This window comes from Giraffa tippelskirchi, chromosome 4 (genome assembly GCF_054371585.1).
Source record: "Giraffa tippelskirchi isolate mGirTip1 chromosome 4, T2T-mGirTip1v1.2.pri, whole genome shotgun sequence".
NCBI classification, from domain to species: Eukaryota; Metazoa; Chordata; class Mammalia; order Artiodactyla; family Giraffidae; genus Giraffa; species Giraffa tippelskirchi.
The window spans coordinates 89,650,901-89,671,085 of record NC_137278.1 but is presented as its reverse complement, the minus strand read 5'-3'; the positions used below and the strand labels follow the sequence as shown (position 1 = coordinate 89,671,085).

General features: G+C 35.1%; 1 protein-coding gene across 10 annotated transcripts in view; it reads left to right on the top strand.

Moving 5' to 3' along the window:
- Positions 1–20,185, top strand: part of EXOC6B (exocyst complex component 6B) — a 760,794-nt gene that overhangs the window by 292,930 nt on the left and 447,679 nt on the right. For 2 of the 10 annotated variants that reach the window (XM_081482984.1, XM_081482982.1), the window contains exon 9: positions 449–467. The exons of the other annotated variants lie outside the window; for them this stretch is intronic. In XM_081482984.1, coding sequence (XP_081339110.1) covers positions 449–467 — 19 coding nt within the window. The remainder of the gene's footprint in view (positions 1–448; positions 468–20,185) is intronic. 10 annotated transcript variants of the gene reach the window in all.

Below are 20,185 nucleotides of genomic sequence, written 5' to 3'. Positions count from 1 at the left end.
GCAAAAAGATCAAACCAGTCAGTTGTAAAGGAAATGAACCCTGAATATTTATTGGAAAGACTGATGCTAAAGCTGAAGCTCCAATACTTTGGCTACCTGATCTGAAGAGCTGGCTTTTTGGAAAAGGCCCTGATGCTAGGGAAGATTGAAGGCAACAGGAGAAGGGGGCAGCAGAAGATGAGATGGTTAGATAGCCTTACAGACTCAGTGGACATGAATTTGAGCACACTCTGGGAGATAGTGGAGGACAGAGGAGCCTGGTGTGCTGTAGTCCATGGGGTCACAAAGAGATGAGACTTAGTTACTGAAAAACAACAAATTTATTTAAAAATATTTATTGTTTTTTGATATTTCTTCTTTGAGGTTTTCATCATTTGGACACATATGTAGAAGAAACATGGCTTCCCAGGTGGCACTAGTGGTAAAGAACCAGCCTGCCAGTGAGGAGACAGGGACTCAATCCCTGAGTCAGGAAGATCCCCTGGAAGAGCACATGGCAACCTACTCCAGTATTTTTGCCTGGAGAATCCCTTGGACAGAGGAGCCTGGCGGGCTGTGGTTCATAGGGTTATAAAGAGTTGGAAGTGACTGAAGTGACTTAGCATACACACATGCATGTAGCAGATACATGGGGAAAAGAAAAGGGTAATGCTACCTGCTTTCTAGGGGTATTACTGCTTTTATGTAACAGAACTCCGCTTTATTGTGTTATGAGTGTTCTTCAAATTTTCTCAGGTTGGAGTCTTTCCATTTTTCAGTCTTCTGTACTTACTGAAATTTGCCTAAAATTTGATACTCTGATATCTTTTTTAGCCATATCATTTGTATTTCCTATATGTAGTGGTATTTTTCTTTTTTTGAATGTAAGTTTTGCCATACTGTTAATGAAACTTTATTGTTAAGTGTTTGATTTATTCCTAAGATTTCCATTGGGTATAGAATAGTTTCATATTACATAGACCAGCCATCAAGGTTGTCCACAGCTTGTCACAGCCTATCTTTCTTATCTCATTGTCATTTTCTTCTTTACTCAAATATTCTTTTCCTGCCTAGATTATCCTGTGAATGTATCAGGACCTTGGTTAGCCTGTACTTGTATGTAAAATCCAGCACTATATTCAGATCCCAGTCAGTTACCATCTCCTTCATTTAGGTTTCTTGGTATATTCAGTTAACTTTCTTTACATTTTTAAATAATTATAGAATTACAAAGATTGCAGGGATAGTATGAAGAAGTCCTGTGTACTGTTTACCCATTTTCTCCATTGGTCACATCTTACATAATTACAGTACAGTATTAAAATCAGCAAACTGACGTTGGTACATTGTGTTAGTGTGGATTAGTATGTGCCATTTTATCATTTGTGTAAGTTCTGTATTTTTGCCACAATCAGGATGTAGAACTGTTCCATCACCACAGACATTTCCTGATGTCAGTGCTGTGCCAATTAAAGTGTGGGAATCTTACCCTCTCCATGTCTCTTTATTATCCCTTGAATAATAATATAATGGTCTTTAAATTTTTCTCTCTATAAATTGCAATCTATACCAGACAATATTATATTTTTGCTTTGATCTTTGAATATAATTTAGGAAACTCGAGAGAAGTAGGAAAGTCTATTGTACTTATTCATGCTTTTTCTCTTTCTATTATTTTTCCTTCTTTCCTGATGTTCTAAGACTCACTCATTTATTATTTCCTTTCTTTTTAAGAACATCCTTTAGGCATTCTTTAGGGTGAGTCTGTGGGTGACAGTTCTCTTAGTTTTCCTTTATCTTTAGTATTTTGAGATATTCTGATGACAATATGTAAGACATGACTTCCCCTTTAGTCTTTTTTTTTTTTTCTTTTTACTATGTATCTATGTTTACTGAGGTATAGTTGATTTACAGTGTAAAGTTTCAGGTGTATAACATAGTGATGCACAGGTTTTAAATGTTATACTCCATTTATAGTTATTCTAAAATACTGGCTATATTCCCTGTGCTGTACAATATATCCTATAACTTATTTATTTTCTACATAATAGTTTGTACCTCTTAATCCCCTACCCCTATTTTCTTTACATGGTTTTTCTCAGCCTCACACTTAGTCTTCTTATGACAGCTGATACTAAAATGATTGTTTTGTGATTTTATCACCTTCCATGACTATGAGAATATAACATACTCCAGGGGATAAAGAGAAGGAAGACCGGAAAATATCAACCTCTGTTTCACCTTTTATCTCTTGAGACTACCTTAGTTTACTAAATTACCTACCTGTTTGTTGACCTTTGTTGATCTTGCATGGAAATCATCAATGCTATGTAACATCTGTAGACAGTTAATTACAAATTTGTACAGTATGTTTTTTGGGGTCATATGTTTTTGCCTTTATAAAAGGCAGCAGTAAATTTTTTTCTACATCTAATTTTTTCTACATACAATTTCAGTTGTGGGTAGTTCGAATCGTTTGTTACCCACATCTTTTGTTTTTTGATGGGGCTCTTGGCCTGAGAACACTGTCACCATTTCAGTATTTCACTATTTTCTAAAGTACTCCAAAGGCTACATTATTGGAACTTCCCTTATGTAGAACATGAAAGTGTTGTTGTTTTTAAAATTGCAGCCATATTTTTTTAATTAAAATCAGTTGCAATTCCAGAGAACAGTAAGTCAGAAAATTTTCCAAACACTTGCCTTGAGCTGTTGTTTCTATTTTTAACTTTATGGAAACTAACTTTTTTTTTCTGATTATAAAAGTAATATATGTTCATTCTAGAAAACTTGGAGCATGTTGAGGTACAATGAAGAAATACACATCAATAATGATGTATCAGCCAAGAAAGAGATTAACATTTTGACAGGTTTTACTTTTTTGAAAGATATTTAAGGACACATTTATTTATCAAAAACATTGACATCATATTTATATTCTATTGGGCATAGTTTAGTATTTGTGTTTTTCATTTGTTATAAAATATAAAATGTACTAAAATATATAATATATGAAAATTATAAAATATAAAAATAAGATAAGTATCTTTGTATTACTCTCCAGCTTAAGATAGATATTATCAGCAACTTTGAAGTCCTCTGAGTAGATCAATTTCATCATATCCCTGCCTTTTCCTCCACAAGAAATACCTAGTATGCTACAATTGGTGTATATAATTTACTTCTGTTTTCTGTAGTTATGTCTAACTATATATAATATATTGTTTACTTTTCCTTGCTTTTGACCGCTATGAAAAGGGTAACATATCTGAGACTTGTATTTTACTCTCAACATTATCTTGCTACAAATCATTTATGTCTTTGTGAGTCATTTATTTTCATTGCTCTAGGAAAATATCTTAAGGTATACACTTCACCATTCTTCTGAAGGTGGACATTTAATGATGGCAAGTTTGATGACCTGAAAGTAGTATAGTATGGTTTGATATATGGATATAAAGGTTATGTGTGTGTATTATACTAAGTGTATTACTATCACTTTTTGTTTTATTTATTAATAGTTTGAAGCTGTGTTCTTAGGAGTTTGAATCTTATTGTAAGATCTTTTATCTATAGTAATTGTTTGCCTGATATTTTGTGTGATATTAAATGAACTATGCTAGTATGTGTGTATGTATGGTTAGTATTTTTATTATTTTCAGTTTTTTTTTGAAAATAAATGTTTAGATGTGTCTCTTGTGAAGAGCATATGGCTGGACATTTAAAACAATCCAGTTGGATCCATTATCAGTGTTATTATATTTACTAACAGGGGCATTCAGTTTGTTTACATTTAATTTACTGTAGTACATTTGAATTTTTATCTGTCATCTTAATTTGTATTTTCTGTTTTTTGGCTCTTCTTTGTTTCTTTCTCACCTTTTCTTGCCTGTCTTTGGATTGATTTTTAAAAATCCTTTATCCACTATCTCTCAGTTATTTCTCCCTCTTTGAAAGTTATGCACACTTTCTGTTCTTTCAATGCTGACCCTATAAATTACAACATATATCCTTAAGTTATGAAAGTCTAAAGCTAATTAAACTTTTACTTTCTTCATGGATAAAGATGTTCAGTTCAGTTCAGTTGCTCAGTTGTGTCCGACTCTTTGCGGCCCCATGAATCGCAGCACGCCAGGCCTCCCTGTCCATCACCAACCCCTGGAGTTTACCCAAACTCATGTCCATTGAGTCAGTGATGACATCCAGCCATCTCATCTTCTGTCATCCCCTTCTCCTCCTGCCTCCAATCCTTCCCAGTGTCAGGGTCTTTTCCAATGAGTCAGCTCTTTGCATGAGGTGGTCAAAATATTGGAGTTTCAGCTTCAACATCAGTCCTTCCAATGAACACCCAGGACTGATCTCCTTTAGGATGGACTGGTTGGATCTCCTTGCCGTCCAAGGGACTCTCTTAAGAGTCTGCTCCAACACCACAGTTCAAAAGCATCAATTTTTCGGCGCTCAGCTTTCTTCACAGTCCAACTCTCACATCCATACATGACCACTGGAAAAAGCATAGCCCAGACGGACCTTTGTTGGCAAAGTAATGTCTCTGCTTTTTAATATGCTATCTTAGAACACCAAAATTCTGTTTAGCCTCCACATGATTTGTGATATCATGTTCTATATTTTAATTTTCTTTTTATTCCTACTAGACCTTACTATAGTTTCACAAAATAAGTGTTAGTTTATATTAGCAGCCTGCATTTTGGCTTTTTATTCCTTCTTTCCCTCGATCTCAGACTTTCCATTTGAGATCACTTACCTTCTGCCTGAAGAATGTCCTTTGTAATTTCCACTGATGAAAGTCTCTCTGCAACTAACATTTTCAGGGTTTTTTTTTTTATTCTGTTGTTTGGTTTGAAATTTCTTTATTTCACTCTTATTTTTAAAAGTAGGTATGTAATTCTGAGCTTGCAATTATTTTCCTGTAGTAGTTTACACACAGTATTTCACTGTCTTCTAGCTTTGTTTTTTGATGGTTTAAAATTAGCTATACATCTGATTCCTACTTTGAATGTAATTTATCTTTCTTCACTTGTCCATTTTAAAATTTTCTCCATGTCCTAGATTTTCAGCTGCTTCATTGTGAGATGTTGGTGAGTAGATTTCTTTTTGTTTATATATTTTGGATTTATTGCATGTTTGAACCAGTAGATTAATGTCTTTCATCAGTTCTGGAAAATTCTCAGCCATTTTTTCTTTAATTATTTTTCTTGTCTCAGTCTTTCTGTTTTCTCTTTCAGGAGCTTTAATTAAATGTGTATTAGATTAATTTAACTCTAAACTCCATTTTTGTTATTTTCAGCTGTATATTTTTCATTTTTCTCTGACTTGATTCTGTGTAATTTCTTCCAATCTATTTTCCAGTTAGTTCTTTCTTCTGTTGTGTTTCATGATCAGTAATGTACACTGAAATTAAAATTCAGTTTTTTTTCCCCATTTCTAGGATTTCTGTTCTTTTCCTAAATCTGTGTGTGTGTGTGTGTGTGTGTATGTGTATGAATCTAAATATCTATCCATCTATGTATATGTTTTTCATATTCTTTTGCATTGTTGTTTAGTACAGGATATTGAATATAGTTCCTTGTGCTATACACTAGGACCTTGTTGTTTATCCATTTTATATCTACCAGTTTAATAGTTTTCTATTTTTATAAGGTATGTTCAACAATTTTATTTTCTGAAAACAGGTAAAGAATAGTTGTAATATCTTTGCCTATTAATTCAAATAGCTGAAGTCTTGTGGGTGTTTTTCTGCTAGTTTATACTCATGGATCTTTATTTTCTTTTTTGCCTAGTTTTCTTTGACTCTATCATGGCTATTACCTTTGAAAAAAAATGTGTGTGCATGTGTGTGTTTGTGTATTCCTTGAAATCTTGAATGAAAGTTTCTTTCTCCGGGGCTGAATTTTGTCTGTTTCTGTCAGGTACCTAGTAACACTGCCAATAAAGGACTTTTTAAACCAAACTCATGTGGTCTACCCAGATATGGGGTGCAAATTCTTTTGAGGCTTTGGGTATGGATACAGCTTCTTCAGAATCTTGTTTATTTTAACTCCTCTACTCCCTGATCCATCCCCCTGACTTTCTTCCTTTTTGTAATATTGTGTTCTGCTCTGCACCAAGGTAACTTGCATTGGATTCCCCTCTGGATGGTAAGGATTTAGTGATCTGTTCCTACTTCTAGAACATAGTTACTCTTTGATACTTCATATGGGAGAGAATCTTGGATTCTTGGATGGATTTGAGCCTTAAATTCTGCCTTCTTTGCCTTTTTAGGCTCCCAAGATGAACCTCAAGTTTTTCGAATTGTAATTGAGAAATATCTTCAGTTCAAAATCAGTTTGGTGCTCTAGTATTCTCCTTACTTCTCTGGGTATCAGGTTTTCTGAAACTTGTCCTGGTGTTTTCACAGTAGTTTATTAACACTTCACTGTTTTTTATGTGATGCTTTAATGTTTTAGCTATCACTTACTTATTTTAAGAAGACATGTTGGCTTTAGTAACTGTATGATTTGTTGTTGTTTTTAGTGCTAACTCAGTTTCTTTGGAACTTTATTTATGGGTGCTATTGTTCTTATGAGAAATTGTATTTGTAGCTGCGCATGGGGTGGGGGACATTGATTACTTGATCTCAGTGTAAATTAAATTTTCACTTTGGTAGTTTTTCTGCCCCTGATCCATATGTAGACTATGTAGTGGCTACACATGCCCAAGGAAAGTCTTCTTTTTACCTGGTCCCCTGCCCATGAATATTTATTGTGTAAGTAGGCCTGGGTCCATATTATATGATTTTGTGGGATATATATTTCTCTAGTTTGCTTTTGATTAAGTGTGTATCCCTTTGTTCTTATGCCTTTGTACCACATCTCCAGTTTAATTCCTTGCCCTGTGTGAGCCAGAGGCTTTGTTTCCTGTCCCTCTTGTATATTCATTAAAAATGAAGCTATTGGCCAAGAGTTGGCAAACTTTTTCTGTGAAGGGCCAGATAGAAAATATTTTAGACTTTTCAGGTCGTACAGTCTCTGCTGTTGTGATATGAAAATATCTGTAGATAAGACTTAAATGAATGAGCATAGGTGTATTGTAAAGAACTTCATTTACGGACACTGAAATTTGAGTTTCATATAATTTTCATTTGTTAACATTTCTTCATTTTTATTTTCAACTGTTAAAATTTAAAAACTATTCTTAGCTTATGATTATAAGCTGGATTTGGCTTGTGGATTATAGTTTTCTGACTCCTGCTTTAGGCCATTAAGATAGCGTTCCTCCCTGCTGCTCTCATTCCTGGCCCTTTTAGAATTTTTCTCACTTCCATGCAAGCTTAGGAAAGCTTAAGACTCATTTTAATATGAAGTTAAAAAGCAAATTTTCTATTTTATCCAGCATTTTAGATGTTTTGCAATAGGAACATTTCAGAATACACACACACATTGCCAGATTCATGTTTATTTCATCATTTCATATTTAGTAATATATAGTAAAATATGAACAAAAAGGCCAAACATTCCATTTTAGATTTTATGACCCTGTCTGATCCTTGTTTTGCATTCTTTGTTTTATATAACTGTGAGAGGGTATGTACATTGTTTTTGTTCTGTGCTTTCAATTAATGTTCTTTTGTATGCATAACAATCTCCATACTTATTTTTTAATGAGCATATAATATTCTTTGTCTTGTCATACTACAATTTCCTTAATTTACTTCCTTATTTGGAAATTGTGGGTTTTTTCCCCCCTTCAGGTATTTGTTTTTGTTGTTGATTGCAACTGAGTTTTGCTGACAAGTGCTGAGTAGTGTCTGACTGTCTATAACCCCATGGGATTTTTCCAGGCATGAATACTGGAGTGGGTTTCCTTTTCCTTCTCCAAGGGATCTTCCTAACCCAGGGATCGAACCGGGTCTCTTGCATCTGCTGCATTGGCAGGCAGATTCTTTACCACTAGCACCACCACAACTGAGTACTATAGCAATTAAAAAAAGTGGAAAAGGTTTTTGTTTCCCATCATGTTTCATTTTATTAAGACTGTTTAAAACACTTAAAGGAAGGTGCTTCCTAAAGAGAGGATCTTATTTTGTTCCTTCTTCACCCCAGATAACCTCTGCACAGCAAATGCCTATTCAATAAAATATTTTGTTACATGAACACTAAATCATTAAATGATAGTAAATTGAGAGGTTTACTTCTGATTGTATTGTCATTGTTTTAATGATAATAAAACAATTCAAGCAGTTTCTCCTTAGCTTTCTCCCAAACAAGGATGGAGCAGTTCCTCTTCTACCTGTCCCAGGGAACCAAAGCCAGTAGGTATTGTGGCTTGAAAAATACCAAACACAACTGAGTTGAATGACTTTCTTAAAAGTAGATTTTTGTCCTCTTTTCAAGACATCTAATAAGAAAAATTGGCATATAGCCATCAGTTCTTTACTATTTGGATTGTATACATGTGTTCAAAGAGACAACACTGGCATTTAAAAAAAGAGGGTTATTTTTCTCTTGTGTCACAAAGTATGGAGGTAGGCAGTTCAGGGCTGGTGCAGTTGGGGCCCAGTCTTCTTCTATACTTCTGCCCAGAAATCCATAACATGTAGCTTTTACCCATTTGTGTTTTCTTCTCATAATTTCTCTCTCCAGCGTTATGTCAAGAAGAAGAGTAAGAGGTGAAGGGGAACACAAACCGAGCTGAATCTTTACTCTTTTAAAGAGCATTCCTAGATAACTTTTGTATACAATTTCAAAATGTAGTTTTTTAACCTAAGCACACTGCTACTTCTAACAAAATTGGAAATCTTTTCTTTTTTTAAAAAACTAATTTATTTTTTAATTGAAGGATAATTGCTTTACAGAATTTTGTTGTTTTCTGTCAAACCTCAACATGAATCAGCCATAGGTATACATACATCCCCTCCCTTTTGAACCTCCGTCCCATCTCCCTCCCCACCCTACCCCTCTGGGTTGATACAGAGCCCTTGTTTGAGTTTCCTGAGCCTTACAGCAAATTCCCGTTGGCTGTCTATTTTACATACAGTAATGTAAGTTTCCATGTTACTCTCTCCATACATCTCACCCTCTGCTCTCCTCTCCCCATGTCCATAAGTCTATTCTCTATGTCTGTTTCTACATTGCTGCCCTGTAAATAAAATCTTCAGAACCATTTTTCTAGATTCCATATATATGTGTTAGAATATGATATTTATCTTTCATTTTCTGACTTACTTTACTCTGTATAATAGGTTCTAGGTTCATCCATCTCATTAGACCTGACTCAAATGTGTTCCTTTTTATGGCTGAGTAATATTCTGTTGTGTGTGTGTGTATATATATATATGTATACCACAACTTCTTTATCCATTCATTTGTTGGTGGACACCTAGGTTGCTTCCATGTTCTAGCTATTGTAAACAATGCTGCAATGAACAATGAATACATGTGTCTTTTTCAATTTTGATTTCCTCAGGGAATATGCCTAGGAGTGGCATTGCTGGGTCATATGGTGGTTTTATTCCTAGTTTTTTAAGGAATCTCCATACCATCTTCTATGGTGGCTGTATCAATTTACATTCCCACCAACAGTGCAAGATTGTTCCCTTTTCTCCACACCTTCTCCAGCATTTATTGTTCATAGACTCTTTGATGATGGCCATTCTGACCAGTGTGAGGTGATATCTTATGGTAGTTTTGATTTGTATTTCTCTAATAATGAGTGATGTTGAGCATCTTTTCGTGTGTTTGTTAGCCATCTGTATGTCTTCCTTGGAGAAGTGTCTGTTTAGGTCTTTTTCCCACTTTTTGATTGGGTTGTTTGTTTTTCTGGTATTGAGTTGTATGAGCTGCTTGTATATTTTGGAAATTAATCCTTTGTCAGTTGCTTCATTTGCTATTATTTTCTCCCATTCTGAGGGTTGTCTTTTCATGTTGCTCATAGTTTCCTTTGCTGTGCAAAAGCTTTTAAGTTTTATCAGTTTCCACTTGTTTACTTTTGTTTTAATTTCCGTTACTGTAGGAGGTGGGTCACAGAGGATCTTGCTTTGATTTATGTCATTGAGTGTTCTCCCTATGTTTTCCTCTAAGAGGTTTTTAGTTTCTGGTCTTACATTTAGGTCTTTAATCCATTTTGAGTTTATCTTTGTGTATGGTGTTAAGAAGTGTTCTAATTTCATTCTTTTACATGTAGTTGTGCAATTTTCCCAGCACCATTTACTGAAGAGGCTGTCTTTGCCCCATTGTATATTCTTGCTTCCTTTGTCAAAGATAAGGTACCCATAGGTGTTTGGGTTTATTTCTTGGCTTTCTATCTTGTTCCATTGGTCTATATTTCTGTTTTTGTGTCAGTACCATACTGTCTTGATGACTGCGACTTTGTAGTATAATCTGAAGTCAGGAAGGTTGATTCCTCCAGCTCCATTCTTCTTTATCAAGACTGCTTTGGCTATTTGGGGTCTTTTGTATTTCCATATGAATTGTGAAATTTTTTGTTTTAGTTCTGTGAAAAGTGCCATTGGTAATTTGATAAGGATCGAATTGAATCTGTAGATTGCGTTTGGTAGTATAGTCATTTTTACAATATTGATTCTTCCTACCCAGGAACATGGAATACCTCTCTACCTGTTTATGTCATCTTTGATTTCTTTCATTAGTATCTTATATAATTTTCTGTGTACAGTTCTTTCATCTCCTTAGGTAAGTTTATTCCTAGATATTTAATTCTTTTTGTTGCAGTGGTGAATGAGGTTGATTCCTTAATTTCTCTTTCTGATTTTTCATTGTTAGTATATAGAAATGCAAGTGATTTTTGTGTATTGATTTTGTATCCTGCAACTTTGCTAAATTTACTGATTAGCTCTAGTAATTTTCTGATACTGTTTTTAGGGTTTCCTATGTACAGTGTCATGTCATCTGCAAACAGTGAGAGCTTTACTTCTTTTCTGATCTGCTGCTGCTGCTGCTAAGTTGCTTCAGTCGTGTCCGACTCTGTGTGACCCCAAAGACGGCAGCCCACCAGGCCCTCTGTCCCTTGGATTCTCCAGGCAAGAATACTGGAGTGGGTTGCCATTTCCTTCTCCAATGCATACATTCATGCTAAGTTGCTTCAGTCATGTCCGACTCTATGGACAGCAGCCCACCAGTCTCCTCTGTCCACAGGATTCTCCAGACAAGAATACTGGAGTGGGTTGCCATTTCCTTCTCCTATCTGTATTCCTTTTATTTGTTTTCTTCTCTGATTGCTGTAGCTAGGACTTCCAGAACTGTATGTTGAATAATGGTGGTGAAAGTGGACATCCTTGTCTTGTTCCTGATCTTAGGGGGAATTAAGCTTTTCACCATTGAGAATAATGTTTGCTGTAGGTTTATCATATGTGGCCTTTACTATGTTGAGGGAGGTTCCTTCTATGCCCATCAAGAAAAAAAGAGAGGTGAATCAAATCAACGAAATTAGAAATGAAAAATGAGAGGTTACAACAGACAATGCAGAAATACAAAGTATTATAAGAGAGTATTATGAACAACTATATGGCAATAAAATGGGTAACCTGGAAGAAATGGACAGATTCTTAGAAAAGCTCAATCTTCCAAGACTGAACCAGGAAGAAGTATAAATTAAGAACAACCCAATTACAAGCACTGAAATTGAAGCTATGATCAAAAATCTCCCAAAAAACAAAAGCCCAGGACCAGATGGCTTCACAGGAGAATTCTATCAAACATTTAGAAAAGAGCTAACGCGTACATTTCTGAAACTTGTTAAAAAAATTGGAGAGGAAGGAACACTTCCAAGCTCATTCTAAGAGGCCACCATCACCCTGATACCAAAAGCAGACACAAACAACACAAGGAAAGAAAACTACAGGCCAGTATCACTGATGAACATAGATGCAAAAATCCTCAACAGAATTTTAGCAAATAGAATTCAGCAACACATCAGAAAGCTCATACACAAGTTGGGTTTATTCCAGGGATGCAAGGATTCTTCAATATATGCAAATCAGTGTGATACACCATATTAACAAATTGAAAGATAAAAACCATATGATCATCTCAAAAGATGCAGAAAAAGCCTTTGACAAAATTCAGCACCCATTTATGATTAAAACTCTTCAAAAAATGAAAATCTTTTAGAATGGAAGGAGAGAATTGATCTTGGATAGACAAATGTCAGCATCTGCCTCATTTAGGATGCTACTTTTGTAGAAGCTTCAAAAGAAAGTTCATAGAATTAAAAATTTGACCTTGAGGCATGTGATACTCAACTTACATGGTGCAGCAAGAAGAGAGTTTTTAAAAGCTCTCATGGAGAATTTTTAAAAACTATCATAAATTATTTAATTTATGTTGTTCCGTTTTTTTATTGCATTACTGCCAGTGTTGTTGTGAGTACATTTTGCAAGAATTAAATATTATTTAAATAGTTTTTAATATTGATTTTCACATTTAAAACATTATTTATTAAGCTTTTACCACATTGTTAAATTTTCTTTTAAACATTTTTAAGGTTACATACAGTGTCTCATTATACAGGTATATCATATATAGATATATGATAATTTGTTTACCAATTCTCTTACTATTAAACATTTACTTGTTTAGTCTGATTACTAATTGATGCTTTTGAATTGTGATGTTGGAGAAGACTCTTGAGAGTCCCTTGGACTGCAAGAAGATCAAACCAATCCATCCTAAAGGAAATCAGTCCTGAATATTCATTGGAAGGACTGATGCTGAAGCTGAAACTCCAATACTTTGGCCACCTGATGCGAAGAATTAACTCACTGGAAAAGATCCTGATGCTGGGAAAGATTGAAGGCAGGAGGAGAAGGGGATAACAGAGGATGAGATGGTTGGATGGCATCACCGACGCAATGGACATGAGTTTGAGTAAGCTCTGGGAGTTCGTGATGGACAGGGAAGCCTGGCGTACTGCAGTCCATGGGGTCAGAAAGAATCAGACATGACTGAGTGACTGAACTGAACTGAACTTGGCTATGTAATTATAGTTTAGGGGAAATAGGTTTAGATTTACAGAGAAATTTTACAGATAATACAGAGCAGTCCATGGGGTCAGAAAGAATCAGACATGACTGAGTGACTGAACTGAACTGAACTTGGCTATGTAATTATAGTTTAGGGGAAATAGGTTTAGATTTACAGAGAAATTTTACAGATAATACAGAGTGTTCTTATATTCCCCTTACTCAGGTCCTCCATTGTTAGCATCTTACATTTACACTTGTCAAAACTAAGCATCTAGCATGGATACATCACTGATAACCAGACTCCAGAGTGTCTTTATATTTCACCAGTTTTTCCGTTAATGTCCTTTTTCTGTTCACTGATTCAGTTTAGGATAGCACATTGTTTAGTTGTTTTGTCTCCCCATTTTCCTGTGATCTGTGATAATTTCTCACTGTTTCCTTATTTTTCATGACCTTGATAGTCTTGACAAGTTTCGACTAGGTATCTAGTAGAATGTCCCTCAATCTGGGTTTGTCTGATAAATTTTCTTATAATTAGATTGGGATTGTGGGTTTGTGGAAAGAATACCACACAAGTCAACTGTCCTTTTTAATATCATCATATCAGGGAGTGTGTGGTATCCACATGACATCACTGGTGATATGACACTTCATCACTTGGGTAAGGTTATGTTTGCCTGGTTTCTTCACTAAAGAGTTACAGTTTTTCCCTTCTTCCTCTTTGGAAGTGAGTCACTAATTTCAGCTTACACTTAAGGTAGTGGTGTAGGGTGGGATGGGGAGAAGCAGATACTCTTCCACCCTCTGGCAGGAGTATCTATATAAATTACCTGAAATTCTTCTGTAAAGAAGATTTGTGCCCCCCCATTATCATTAATTTATTGGTTCAATGCTTTATTTATATCAGCATGATCTTATGTATATTTTATACTTTGAATTGTAATCCAAAAGTGTATATTTTATTTAGATGCTGAGATCATTCTAGTTTTGGACATTGTGAATTCTTTAAAGGCTGCTTTCTATATCCCTTTGATATACTCCCATTAATTTTTTTTAAATCAGTTTCTTAACTTTTAGTACCACAAGATGCTCTAATCTCATCTTTTATTTTATCTGTAGTCCTAGAAACATCCATTTCTCTGGGTAGCCCTGCTTCCTCTTTTTTGGTGAATGGCATTTAGAAACCAAGATCTGGTTGCTGGGAGTGCTCATGGCTGCTAGGGTATCATTGCTTCTTGTCCTTCAGTAGAAAGAGTCCCATTGTCTATGTGGGGAACTGATGAATGCACACACGTGTGTTAAATTTTTTTATGTCTTTTAAGTAGTTTGGCCATTTTATTATTTTGAAATCTACCACTTTATCTCTGGTAATGTGCTTTGTCTTGAAATTAATTTTGCCTAATGGTAAGATAGATGCACTGGTAGTTATTTTACAGGGTTGCTGTTTGTGTGTTGTATTTTTCAACCTTTTTTAGTTTATTTTTTATTGAGATGTAGTTGATTTACAATATAAGTTTCAGTTAAATTATTGGCTGTATTCCCTGCACTATATAACTTTGTAGCTTATTTATTATACATAGTAGTTTGTACCTCATAATCCTTTAGCCCCTTTCCCTTTTCTTTTTCCCGCTGGTAACTACCAGTTTTCTGTATCTGTGAGTCTCATTTTTGTTGTACTCACAAGTTTGCTTTGTTTTTTAGATTCCCTATATAAGTGATAACATACAGTATTTATCTTTCTCTGCCTGACTTATTTCACTAAATATAATACCCTCCAAGTCTATCCATGTTGTTGCAAATGGTGCAATTTCATACTTTTATATGACTGAAAAGTATTACATTGTATATATCTACCACATCTTTTTTAATTTTTAAAAAACATTTATTTATTTATTTTAATTGGAGGATAATGACTTTACAATATTGTGATGGTTTTTGTCATACATCAGTATGAATCAGCCATAGGCATACATGTGTCCCCTCCATCCTGAACCCCTCTACCACATCTTCTTTATCCATTCATCTGTTGATGGACTTTTAGGTTACTTCCATATCTTGGCCATTATAAATAATGTTGCTATAAACATTGGGGTGTATGTATCTTTCAAATTAGTGTTTTTGGTTTTTTTTTCAGATATATACTCAGGAGAGGAATTGCTGGGTAATTTGATAATTCTATTTGTAGCCTTTTTTTTTTTTTGGCTGTGCCACATGTCTTGTGGGATCTCAGTTCACTGACTAGTGATTGAACCTGGGCCCTTAGCAGTGAAAGTGCAAAGTCCCAACCACTGGACTGCCAGAGAATACCCTCCTGTCTTTTAAGTAACATTGATACTATTTACCCCAGTGATTGCACCAATTTTCATTCCACCAGCAGTGTACAAGGGTTTCCTTTTCTTCACAGCCACACCAACAGTTGTTATTTGTTGTCTTTTTGATGATAGCCAATCTGACATATGTGAGGTGATACTTTACTGAGAATTTGATTTGCATTTCTGTGATGATTAACAGTGTTGGACATCTTTTCATGTGCCAGTTGGCCATTTACAAATATTTTTTCTCATTCAGTAGGTTGTTTCTTCCTTCTGTTGATGGTTTCCTTTGCTATGTAAAAGCTTTTGATTTAATTAGGCCCTATTTGTTTACTTTTGTTTTTGTATTATTTGCCTTAAGAGAAAGATTGAGAAAATTATTGCTGGGATTTATGTCGAGGAGTGTTTTGCCTATATTTTCTTCTATGTCTTTTATTGTTTCTGGCCTTACATTTAGGTTTATAATCTATTTCAAGCTAATTTTTGTATATGGGATAAGGAAATGTTCTAATATCATTCTTTTATATGTACATGTCCAGTTTTCCCAGCACCACTTATTAAAAAAACTATTTTTCTCCATGTGTGTTTAATGCCTCTTTTGTAATAGATTAGTTGACCACAAGCGTGTGGGCTTATTTCTGGGTTCTCTACTCTGTTCCATTAATCTATGTGTCTGTTTTTATGCCAGTACTATACTATTTTGATTACTGTGGCTTTGTAGTATAGTGTGAAGTCAGGGAGTGTGGTATCTCCAGCTCTGTTCTTTCTCAAGATTGTTTTGGCTTTGGGGTCTTTTGTGTTTTCATACAAATTTTAAAATTATTTATTCTAGTTTTGTGAAGAATGCCCTTGATATTTTGATAGAGATTGCATTGCACCTGCAGGCTGCCTTTGGTAGTATGGTTATTTTAAAAATATTCTTCCAATTCATGAACATGATCTATCTTGCATCTGTTTGTGTCCTCTTCAGTTTCTCTCATCAGTGCCTTATAATTTTCTAGTATAAGTCTTTTACTTCCTTAGGAAGTTATTGCTAGATATTTTAATTCTTTTTGATGTGATTGTAAGTGGGATCATATCCTCAATTTGTCTTTCTGATAGTTCATTGTTGGTGTATAAAATGCAGTATATTTCTGTATATTAATTTTGTATCCTGCAGCTTTGCCAAATTCATTGATGAGCTTTAGTAGTCTTTTGGTAGTATCTTTAGGATTTTCTATGTATAGTATCTATGTAGAGTCTGCAAACAGTGACGTTTATTTCTTTCTTTCCAATTTAAATTCCTTTTACTTCTTTTTATTTTCTGATTGCTGAGGCTAGGACTTTTAAAACTATGCTTAATAAAAGTGGTAAAAGTGGGCATCTTTGTCTTCTTCCTGATGTTAGAGAATATACTTTCAACTTTGCACCATTGAGTGTAATGTTGTTGTTGTTGTTGTTTAGTCCCTAAGTCATGTCCGATTCTTTTTGCAATCCTATGGACTGTAGCCCACTAGGTTCCTCTGTCCATAGAATTTCCCGGGCAGGAATACTGGAGCTGGTTGCCATTTCCTTCTCCAGGGAATCTTGCTAACCCAGGAATCAAACCTGCGTTTCCTGCATTGGCAGATGGATTCTTTTCTACTGAGCCATTGGGGAAGCTCGAGTATATTGTTAGCTCTATGCTTATCATATATAGCCTTTATCATGTTGAGATCGCCTCTATACCCAATTTCCGGAGAACTTTTATCATAAATGGATGTCAAAATGTTTTCTGCATCTGTTGATATGCTTATATGATTTTTCAAACTGTTAATTTGTAGTATGGTGTGAAGTCAGGGAGTGTGATATCTGCACTTAACATTGCAGATTAAAAAAAATTTATTGGGGTATAGTTCATTTACATTATTGTGTTAGTACTTTGCATATATTGTGCCATCCTTGCATCTCTGGGATAAATCCCACTTGATCATGATGTATGATCCTTTTAATGTATTGTTGAATTTAGTTTGCTAATATTTTGTTGAAGATTTTTGAATGTATTAGGTTGGTGAAAATATAGTTATGATTTTGGACTGTGAATTTTAAATCATTATAACTAGGCTTGAACACATCTTTATTAATCAAAACAGAAGCTGTTATAATAAATACATTTTTGCCAATGAGAAATGTTTGTTTATTCCTGTAGCGTAAAAATCTATGCTTCAGGATTTGACAAACTCTTGGAAAGCATTTTCTGCATCCTGCTGGTTGTGGAAGTGTTTTCCCTGCAAAAAGTCATTAAGATGCTTTAAGAAGTGGTAGTCAGTTGGCGAGAGATCAGGTGAATATGGCAGATGAGACCAAAGCTTCATAGCCAGATTCATTCAACTTTTGAAACATTGGTTGTGCGATGTGTGGTTGGGCATTGTTGTGGAGAATTGTTGGGCTTATTCTATTGGCCAATGCCAGTTGTAGGCATTGCAGGTTTCAGTGCATCTCATCAATTTGCTGAGCATACTTCTCAGCTGTAATGGTTTCACCTGAATTCAGAAAGCTTTAGTGGACCAGCTGGGCAAGAGACCACCAAACAGTGATCATGACCTTTTTTTTTTGATGCAAATTTGACTTTGGGAAGTGCTCTGGAACTTTTTCTCAGTCCAACCACTGAGCTGGTTGTCTTATACCATCCACTTTTTGTTGCACATCACAATCCAATGGAGAAATGGTCCTTTGTTGTTTAGAATAAGAGAAGACGACACTTCAAAATGGCGATTTTTTGATTTGCAGTCAGCTCATGAAGTACCCACTAATTAAGCATTTTCACCTTCTCAATTTGCTTCAAATATGGAATGACAATAGAATGGTTGATGTTGAGTTCTTAGGCAACTTCTCATGTAGTTGAAAGAGGATCAGTTTAAGTCATGGCTCTTTTTTTTTTGAATTGTACACTTTATTTATTTATTGTTTAATTTTTTTATTAATTAATTTATTTTAGTTGGAGGCTAATTACTTTACAATATTGTAGTGGTTTCTGCCATACATTGACATGAATCAGCCATGGGTTTACATGTGTTCCCCATCCTGAACCCCCCTCCCACCTCCCTACCCATCCCATCCCTCTGGGTCATCCCAGTGCACCAGCCCTGAGCACTTGTCTCATGCATCTAACCTGGACTGGCATTCTGTTTCACATATGATAATATACATGTTTCAATGCTATTTTCTCAGATTGTCCCACCCTCACCTTCTCCCACAGAGTCCAAAAGACTGTTCTATACATCTGTGTCTCTTTTGCTGTCTCACATATAGGGTTATCGTTACCATCTTTCTAAATTCCATATATATGTGTTAGTATACTGTATTGGTGTTTTTTTTTCTGGCTTACTTCACTCTGTATAATGGGCTCCAGTTTCATCCACCTCATTAAAACTGATTCAAATGTATTCTTTTTAATGGCTGAGTAATATTTCATTGTGTATATGTACCACAGCTTTTTTATCCATTCGTCTGCTGATGGACATCTAGGTTGCTTCCATGTCCTGGCTGTTATAAACAGTGCTGCGATGAACATTGGGGTACACGTGTCTCTTTCAATTCTGGTTTCCTCGGTGTGTATGCCCAGCAGTGGGATTGCTGGGTCATATGGCAGTTCTATTTCCAGTTTTTTAAGGAATCTCCACACTGTTCTCCATAGTGGCTGTACTAGTTTGCATTCCCACCAACAGTGTAAGAGGGTTCCCTTTTCTCCACACCCTCTCCAGCATTTATTGCTTGTATACTTTGGAATAGCAGCCATTCTGACTGGCATGAAATGGTACCTCTTTGTTGTTTTGATTTGCATTTCTCTAATAATGAGTGATGTTGAGCATCTTTTCATGTGTTTGTTAGCCATCTGTATGTCTTCTTTGGAGAAATGTCTGTTTAGTTCTTTGGCCCATTTTTTCATTGAGTTGTTTATTTTTCTGGAATTGAGCTGCAGGAGTTGCTTGTATGTGAGATTAATTCTTTGCAGTCATGGCTCTTAGTTTTCATTGTCAGCTTCTGATGGGCCGAGCACTGCGTTCCTCATCTTCAAGGCTCTCATCTCCTTTGCAAAACTTCTCGACCCACCACTGCACTTTATGTTTGTTAGCAGTTCCTGGGCCAAATGTGTGTTGATATTGTGAGTTGTCTCCATTGCTTTATGACCCATTTTAAACTCAAATAAGAAAATTGCTCAAATTTGCTTTTTGTCTAATGTCATTTCCATAGTCTAAAATAAATATAAAATAAACAGCAAGTAATAAATCATTAGCAAAAAAACATGAAGCGAGAAATATGCATTAAAATGATGTATAACATAACCACATTTATTTAGAATGTATTCCAATATCAAATGGCCAATTTCAACAGTACAAGACCTACAGTTACTTTTGCACCAACCTAAGATATTCATCAGTGATTCTAGCCTGTAATTTTCTTCTTTGTGATATTGTTGTCTTGTTTTGGTAAAAGGGTGATGGTGGTATTATAGAATGAGTTTAGAAGCATTCTTTCCTCTGCAATTTTTTGCAGTAGTTAGGGTTGGATAGATGTTAACCCTTTAAATATTTGGAAGATGTCACCTCAGAAGTCCTAGACTTGTGTTTGTTGGAATTTTTGAAAATTTCTGGTTTGATTTCATTGATGGTAATTGGTCTGTTCATATTTTCTACTTTACCTGTTTCAGTCTTGGGAGACTGTATTTCCAGGAATTTGCCTGGTTCTGCTAGGTTGTTCATTTTATTGGCGTATATTAATAGTTGTTCATGGTGATCTCTTATGACCCTTTGTATTTCTGTGGTGTCAGTTGTAACTTCTTTTTCATTTGTGATTTTATTGATTTAGGCTCTCTCTCTCTCTTTTTTTCTTGGTGAACTTGGATATGGGTTTATTGATTTTGCTTATATTTTCAGTAAACCAGATCTTAGTTGCATTG